Consider the following 9,451-nt stretch of genomic DNA (forward strand, 5'->3'; position numbering starts at 1 on the left):
CCTCTTTTCGACTTGTTTCCTTTTGCCTGATGGCCCCGTCGTGCTCGGTGCTCCGATGTGGGATGACGACGTCAAGGCCATCGTGCTCACCTAATAATTCTACAAGCCTAGCCTAACACTTCAAAGCAAGCCTCCTATATAATTGTAGTGACCAAGAAAGAACAACAAGCTACACTAGTTCACTCAAACTAAACAAGGCTAATTAAACAACAAATCGAGCTGCACAAGTAAAGCAACTACTTGAATTACACTACTCAACTAGCCGTCTACTTTAGCAACTACACAAGGAATCAAATGAACAAGTAAATAGCTTGAGTAGAAGTGAGAAAACCACGAGGAAGACAGTGATGAAACAATATTTCTCTCGAGGTTTGGCTACTTGCCAGCATCCTACTCGCTATTGAGACGAGATCTTGGACCATTGCTTTTCTGCAAGCCTTGCGAGAACACAAGCTCGGCCCTCAACATGGGCACTCATGTATAAGTCCGTTGGCCACAAGCACTCTCCATGCCTCTTGACTCTACTAGAGTTTCTAGTCACCAGCTCCTGCGAGGATGAGCACAAGCCACCATCCCATGTCCCCACACAATCACCAAGCAGCACTTGATGCATTTCAACAACACCAAGCCAACTAGGTGGTGGCAACCACCAAGAGTAATAAGAGCACTTCAACAACAACGATCTTTAATGCCACGAGATGCAAACTCTTAATACAATGCACTAGATTTCTCTCCAATCTCATTCAAAGTCAATCTAAAGCAAGCAAGGTGAGAGAGAGCCTCACAACCCGAGCACACACTCTATTTATAGAGGGGGAGGAGCTAATCGTTATCGGCAAACTTAGTAGCTTCTGCGTGGTGGAGGTCTGACCGCGAGGCCTCCAATGGACACCTATAGAAGCCAATGGTCGGATGTACGATTTCAAAAACTCCATCGTCTTTTATCTGGTGCAACTCCGATATATGATCCCACCGGATAAATCCGATGGCCCCACAAACTATTTGCAGAAGGTTTGGGGACCATTAGAAAGGTCCAGTGGTCCCCACATGACCCCATCGGAGAGAGCGCCTGTGCACAACAAATATGCTCTGCTCTATATGCTGGAACACCTGGCGGTTGGCCCGTGCAATCCGCACTCTATGGTGGACACGTGGCCAGACACATCGGAGTAAATGCCTCAGTTGAAAAACATTTTCCTGCGCACACTCAGAGCTAGGCCGCCCTGGCGATCAGGCCGCTCGAAGGGCCAATCAGACCTCGAGGCCTAACAGAAGCAGCCCTCCAGCAAGTCATAACACATGCCGTGCGAAGGCCTAAACTCTGCTGCTTTCCCCTCCGGGGCATCGGATAAATCCGGTGAGTGCACAGAAATTGCACTAAGCCTTCCTCTCAAAGCCTTTTCAAATGTGCCAACTCCCAACAAATGTTCCAATGAACACCAACACTTCAAACACATGAATTAGCATTTTCAAAACAGTTTTCAAAGCTTTTCTCTTACTTCCCACCACGTCACTAGGTGTAATGCACATGCATTATTAGTCCTTACCTAGTGGTACTAGATAACTATAATTATTTTAAAGCTCTCCTCGTAATAGTATGGACATGTTCGCTTCTCTTATAATCCGTATTTTTCAACTTGTTTTTTCAGCCGGAACAGTGTTTCGGCTTGTTTTTCAGCGAAGCGAACAGGGCCTATGACTATCTATCAGAAATTCGACCATTTCCTCTATTGCACTTTGGCTGGCGAAACAAAACCCCTATGCAAACCTTTGCCTTCGGGCTTGTTTCCATCTCCATTTCACTTCTCCAATGTTGAGCACTTCCACATGGTCATGATCATCATATCCACCATCTTATAGCCTTGCTCAACTCCTTCATGTGGACCTAGCTCAATCATCTCCATTGAAAGTATTAGTCAACTAGTTATCACTCAATTACTAAAACTAAATTAAGGCTTGCAGTCACTCGACACCCTAAGTCCACAAAATCACCTCATCTTCAGATACATGCAAGGAAACACATTCCTCATCATCTTGGGGCGTGGGATGAATGGCAGTTTGATATGAAGGTCATTAGTCACTTCACTTGGATCCATGGACCAACCTCCGGTTACTATAAATACGGGGTTACCTCCTCACTCTCAAGACAACCAAGAAGAACAGAAGAGCTCCAATACACTTTTAGTAGTAATAATAATAGTAGGATAGTTTAGTCTCACTAGTACAGAAATAAGCTGTACTCCTGGTTGGGAAATCTCCCGGTTTCCTAACCGGGAGCACGAATCCGGGACTAAAGGACCCCTCCTTTAGTCCCGGTTTCTCGCCCAGGACTAAAGGTGGACCTTTAGTCCCGGTTGGTAATACCAACCGGGGCTAAAGAGGCCTCCCGGCCTGGCCACGTGGGCCGGCCCTTTAGTCCCGGTTGGTATTACCAACTGGGACTAAAGGCAACCGGGGCTAAAAAGGCCTCCCGGCCTAGCCACGTGGGCCGGCCCTTTAGTCCCGATTGGTATTACTAACCGGGACTAAAGGTTTTCTTTTTTTTTCTTTCTATTTTCAATTGATGATTCGTTTTGGTTTTCGAATAGGTTTTCGAATACGCATTCTACGCTGCTAATAATATACGTATTCTACACGCTTATAATGTTCGAACATTTTGTACAAACTAAAGTATGAAACTAACGTATATATTACATACATATACATATATTGTACGTTATTTTATGTACATATAATATGTATATGTATATATATATATTACAAATAAAGCTTGCATTGTATATTCTATTATATCCTTGGGATAACAAATTCACTCCATCTGGTTTGGCTTCCATGTTTCGTTCATGTCATTGTAGAACTCGCCGACGGGGTTTAAGACCTAGTCATTAAGAAATCCTGCTATGGTCTCTTGAATTGCTTTTAGTTGATCACGTCGTATGACTTTTTCCTTCAACCATAGAGGTTTCAATAAAAGTTAAAGAATATATATATATGTGTGTGTTGGTCAATTGATTACTTATATATATGAGCAATAAAAGAAATTGTGAATATATGAATATATTTATATAACGTACTTTGAGGATCTCCTCAGGAGTTCTTTTTGAGTACGCCATAATGAACTCGCAAACATAGTATCCGCAGTAGTTGGTCCCATGTTCTTGCCTCAGAACCCACTTTTACGAGAAAAAAGATCTGGTGAATTGAAAGCATGCATGGTGTTAATTGAATTATATATATATATAGCTAGTACTTACTTTATGTGTGATTACATCTAGTGACGCTTTGCAATGTTTCATGTGGTGTTCCTTAATGAAACTTTTCCAAACACTGCGCCCAATAAAATAAAAAAATTAATTTAGCCTTTAATAATTATTGCAGTTAAGAGATCGGGGTATATATAGTTGCTAGAGAGACCAAATTACCCTTGGATAATATCTATCATGTCTTGATACTCTGTTTGCTCTTTTCTTAACGAGTCTAAGATGCTCAACCGACTATTGGCTATATCGATATATATGTTTTTATACATAAATATGATCGACATTAACTAGAGTCAACATATATATATATATGGGAGATAGCTTAGCTAGTAAGCAAATAATTGAACAAATGTTCATATGATCGACATTAATTATTTAACACTCACTTAAAGTTGTAGGGGAAGAGTATGTCCTTGTTTTGTTGGTTCACTAAGAACCTCATGAGATTTTTCTCGAGTTCAGCTTTCCATTCAGGTGGGGGATTAGGGTGTTTGAATATGACATTTGGATCAACGAAACCAACATCATTATCCTTTCTCTTTCTAAGTTCTGTCATCTCATATCTGCATATATAAAAATATAGTGTGAGGATATATAATTTATATATATATATATGTAGCTTTATATATATACACTTTAATAGTAGAAAATAATCACACTTACAGACAATAGCAGCTAAAGAGACTTTTATCGAGAGAGTCCAGGTGGCATAGTTGGTGTAATTCTAAAAACTCGACATATATAACGTCATCGCCACGGGAGTAATGTTGGTTTCTAACTCTGACAGAAACAAAGGTCGTCTCTCCCCGTTCACACGTCGCCATGTACCACTTGTTTAGCAGGTACATTTACGTACCCAGTTCACATAAGGCCTCAGGGTTGTATAGACTCTTTCCATGTTCAAATTTCTTCCAAGGATCCACTTTCGGAGCAAATGGTCCTTCAACGAGCACTTGGGCAAGGTCCAAACCAGTATCTCGCAAAACCGAACCAGGTCCTCAAAATCGACGTCCAGTAAGTCTAAGTTTGAACCATATTCATTACGAATGACAAGAGGGGGGACTGATTGTTGCGATTGTTATCCGAGTTGTGCAACACCTTTTCTTGCTCTAGTCTTTTTCTACGCCGCCTCAAATAACTTGGTGAGAGAGCGGTCGTAGTTCGATTTTGGCAGGGTCTTTTGAGATCCCCGTTTTTTCTGGTCCACCTTCTTTCTTAGAAGATCTGAAGGTAGGTAGAAGTACGGTTTCTCTGGGTTCTCCCTCGTTTATCGTTGCTTTCTTACTTTTTTAAAGAAACTATTCACATCTTTTTGTACTGCAGCATTTAATTCCTTTTTACTTTTCTCGTAAGATAGTTTTTGGGGGAATAACTGGATTAGAGGAGGCTTTCTTCTTTGTCGGCTGGTGGGCCAATAGCTTCTTTTATGGGGCGGACCTCTTAGAAGCTGGCTGCTTCTTGGTCATCAAGGGAGGCGGGACAGCCGTTGGAAACCTCCTTGGAGGCGTTGGAGACCTCCTTAGAGGTGGCGACAGTGGCGGTGTTGCATAATCATTGCTCAGAGCACTATGATGATCTAGAGATTGAATAATTAGACTTAGGTTGGCGGAGGCCCTGCTATGTGAGTACAAAAAAGAATAATTAGGTATAAAAATTTGTTATTATTAATCATGCATGTCAATAGAAAATTAGTGAAAAAATTGTTTCATTCACTTTTGTCCGCACCTATTGTCTGACAGTTGAGGAAGCGGCGGTGGACTAGAGACCCCAAAAATAATGATGTAGTGCTTGCGTCATAGTATGAATGTCTTCTCTGCTTCTCCTAGAGTCTTCTCCCCATCACCTCCTGGAATGTCAAGAGCCAGATCACTAAAACCTTTTGTTAACTCTATATACTGAGACGCTAATATATCCAGGTGGTATTATTGCTCCATGGATTCTTGGTGTCTTGGTAGGATCTGGAGGAGAAAACCCACGGAGAGCCACCATGATTGTGGCATTCCCTTTTGGAATATGTAGCTCACATGATGTAAACGGTGCAGTGATGTCATCCACGAGGAAACATAGCATTGCGTCATCTTGATTTGGCAACTCCGTGGAAGCGCAGCTGCTTTTCAACTGATTAGGGGGGCTAATATTAATGTTGATTCCTGGATCTGATGTCTGTCTTTGGGCACTCATTGCTATTTGCACTTGCTTTATGATTTCCTCCTGTATTCTAGCTTGCATGTCTTTTTCGTGCTCCTGTGCTTGAAGCAACGCCTCCTGTGACTCACGAACATATTCCTCCAACCTACTGATCCGCGCTGCTTCCTCATCCTTCCTTCTCTATCGGCTTCTCTAGGTATCTCTGTCGTTAGGAAAATCATGCTCCCAAGAAATGTTCCGTCCTAAACCTCTTGTTCGGCCACTGTATTCAGCAGTCTCGATGACATACGTCAGTTCATCCTTCTCTCTATTGGGCCTAAACGCACCAATAGCTTTAGCTTGTAGAGCATAAGAAAATCTTTGTGTTGCTCTTTTGAGTTTTGGGCCATGAACCAGCTTTCCGGTCTCTAGGTCCAGTCTTCCCCAATGAGCGAAAAACCAATTATTCACGCGTTTGGGCCAATTGAGTGATTCTGGTGTGATACCCTTAGCAAGAATGTCCGCTTCCATTTTTCCCACTTGGGAATGGCAGTCGCGTAGCCACATGATCCCATGCCATGGTGGTATACCTTCTGTCGGGCATTTTCTTGGTTTCTTCTCACCCATTCTCACCCTTTTTCGATATCTTGTACTATACAAAATCATTCCAGTAGGGCCTCAACTTTGTGAGCGGGCTCCTAGTATTGAAATTGGGTGTTAGGTTCTTCTTGACGTATTTCGTGCATAGGGATTTCTTCCAAGTCTGGAATTGTGTGGCCATCTTCTTCATAGCCCACTTTCGAACTAGCTCCTTCAATTCATCATCATTGATATCATCATAATTATCCGCTTACAATGTGAAATATTGAAGGATATCATTCTAAATTAAATTATTATCAAGATCAGATTTGGAGATGATTTTCTTCCCAGTTGTGAATGAGGCATGCAGGGTTATGGATGAAAATGTTGTAATTCGAGCTTCTGATCTTGATATTGCTTCTGTTCTAGGAATGGGCTTTCCCAAATACAGGTAAGAATTGCTTGAACTTTTAACTGTATTTATATGTTTATATAGTTACTTCGGTACAAAATGATATGTTTTTTTTTACTTCCATTGAACCTGCAGTTTTTCATCCCTGGCACATTCATTTTTGCTCACTTTTGCTGAATGAATTTACAATTTTGAATCCATGAATCCCAAATCTCACTAAAACCACAGGTTGATGATACTCCTGGAGGAACACTTAATAGATCATATATAGACAACGCAATGGGTGGGATTTGCAATTTCTGGAAATAAACTTGAGTGACATGTCTTAAAATTTAGCACCTTGCTAATGCACTGGTACAACAAATGTACCTACTCTAATAATTACGCGGGCTAAGCTATGATCCTATGATTGTGTGGCATATGGTATCTAACATGTGTATAGTTTATCTAGTTATTGATCTGGTTCCTCATTGTTTAAAATGTACGAGACTCCTGTATACTTGACTTATACGTAGTTCTGCAGAGAGTTGTAATTAATATTGAACCAAATTCTATCTTTACATCATGCAAGTATCGACAGCCCTTAGTGTCAATACAAGCTAAACCTTTTTTAATGCAATGATTATTGTCCTCCATTACCATTTATGCATTTCTACAATTGTTTATGGATTTAAGGAGGTGTGCCTATTATGAGTATTTAGTTTGAATTTACATTTTTTTTTTTGCAGGGGTGGTCTTGTCTTCTGGGCTGACACTGTTGGAGCACCTTACATACATTCGAAGCTAAGCAAGTGGGCTGAAATTTATGGTCCCTTCTTTAAACCATCATCGTATTTGGAACAACGAGCTAAAAGTGGTGTACCATTGGTAAGTTCTCACTCAGCACTCTCATGAGAGTGTACCTTGTAGGACGTCTGATTCTTTGCTAATCAACGTTGGGAGTGCAATTTATTTAATATAGATGCACATAGATTTTCAATTTTGATATAGATGCGAATTTACCTTTGGTCTTGTGCTAATCATTGAGCATAAAATTACCTCTGTCTAGAGTACTGCTGTTGCTGCAGAAAATAGTGTGATGCTAGGTCGTATACTGGAGCAGGCTGTTCGTCATGCTAACCGTTTTTTATATTCGCCGCAGAGCGCACCAGGAACATCGCAGCAAGGTTCGGCGAGGTCACGCATGTGAGGTGCTGTCAAGCAGAAGAATACAGAATACTGGCGGGATGAGCCGTCGACGGCTGCTTCGCAGATCAAAACAGCTCCGTGAACACAAACAGGAGGCACAGAAATGATGAAAAATAAATGTGTTTGCATAGCTGTAACAGTTTTGGTGCCTTGAACTATAACTATGGCAGAGTTTCTATGAACAGAGTGGCATGCCTTAATTGTACCTGATCACTCTGTATGTCGCTGTCATTTGTACAATGTTCAATACGTACGTAATAAATAATTGAAATATATGCCGCTATCAGTGCGTCGTCTTCTCGTGTTAGTCGCTTGCGCCAACCAGGTACCAGTGCTATCAGTGTTGCACCAACAAGGTATACCGTGATCCAGCGAACAAGAACAACCAGGAGTCAGGACGGCCGGGCCATGGCGGCGGGGAGCCGGGGACGATGATGCGTGTGACAATGGAGGTGGGCGCAGACGACGTGGCGCTCATCACTCAGCCTTGGTTTCAACTAGGGTTTATCACCTAGTCAAAAATGTTTTTCTCTTACAACAAACTAGCACCGGCTGAACTTATTAGCCTAGAAACCAATCAGCGAACGGGCTCATTATGTGCAGCCCGCCCGTCAACGCCCTGCACCCCGCCAGTAAACAACGCCAGCTTTTCCCCTTCGCCTCTTTTCGACTTGTTTCCTTTTGCCTGATGGCCCCGTCGTGCTCGGTGCTCCGATGTGGGATGACGACGTCAAGGCCATCGTGCTCACCTAATAATTCTACAAGCCTAGCCTAACACTTCAAAGCAAGCCTCCTATATAATTGTAGTGACCAAGAAAGAACAACAAGCTACACTAGTTCACTCAAACTAAACAAGGCTAATTAAACAACAAATCGAGCTGCACAAGTAAAGCAACTACTTGAATTACACTACTCAACTAGCCGTCTACTTTAGCAACTACACAAGGAATCAAATGAACAAGTAAATAGCTTGAGTAGAAGTGAGAAAACCACGAGGAAGACAGTGATGAAACAATATTTCTCTCGAGGTTTGGCTACTTGCCAGCATCCTACTCGCTATTGAGACGAGATCTTGGACCATTGCTTTTCTGCAAGCCTTGCGAGAACACAAGCTCGGCCCTCAACATGGGCACTCATGTATAAGTCCGTTGGCCACAAGCACTCTCCATGCCTCTTGACTCTACTAGAGTTTCTAGTCACCAGCTCCTGCGAGGATGAGCACAAGCCACCATCCCATGTCCCCACACAATCACCAAGCAGCACTTGATGCATTTCAACAACACCAAGCCAACTAGGTGGTGGCAACCACCAAGAGTAATAAGAGCACTTCAACAACAACGATCTTTAATGCCACGAGATGCAAACTCTTAATACAATGCACTAGATTTCTCTCCAATCTCATTCAAAGTCAATCTAAAGCAAGCAAGGTGAGAGAGAGCCTCACAACCCGAGCACACACTCTATTTATAGAGGGGGAGGAGCTAATCGTTATCGGCAAACTTAGTAGCTTCTGCGTGGTGGAGGTCTGACCGCGAGGCCTCCAATGGACACCTATAGAAGCCAATGGTCGGATGTACGATTTCAAAAACTCCATCGTCTTTTATCTGGTGCAACTCCGATATATGATCCCACCGGATAAATCCGATGGCCCCACAAACTATTTGCAGAAGGTTTGGGGACCATTAGAAAGGTCCAGTGGTCCCCACATGACCCCATCGGAGAGAGCGCCTGTGCACAACAAATATGCTCTGCTCTATATGCTGGAACACCTGGCGGTTGGCCCGTGCAATCCGCACTCTATGGTGGACACGTGGCCAGACACATCGGAGTAAATGCCTCAGTTGAAAAACATTTTCCTGCGCACACTCAGAGCTAGGCCGCCCTG

General features: G+C 42.6%; 1 protein-coding gene across 1 annotated transcript; it reads left to right on the forward strand.

The window, feature by feature from the left end:
• Positions 1 to 1,299: 1,299 nt before the first annotated feature.
• On the forward strand, positions 1,300 to 7,849 carry LOC136468906 (peroxisomal fatty acid beta-oxidation multifunctional protein-like). Its single transcript, XM_066467307.1, has 4 exons — positions 1,300 to 1,357; positions 6,294 to 6,417; positions 7,107 to 7,245; positions 7,520 to 7,849. Exons 1-4 carry the CDS (start codon positions 1,300 to 1,302, stop codon positions 7,565 to 7,567), a joined length of 369 nt encoding a protein of 122 aa, XP_066323404.1. The 3' UTR covers positions 7,568 to 7,849.
• The last annotated feature ends 1,602 nt before the right edge of the window (positions 7,850 to 9,451 follow it).

This window comes from Miscanthus floridulus, chromosome 8 (genome assembly GCF_019320115.1).
Source record: "Miscanthus floridulus cultivar M001 chromosome 8, ASM1932011v1, whole genome shotgun sequence".
Taxonomy (NCBI): Eukaryota; Viridiplantae; Streptophyta; class Magnoliopsida; order Poales; family Poaceae; genus Miscanthus; species Miscanthus floridulus.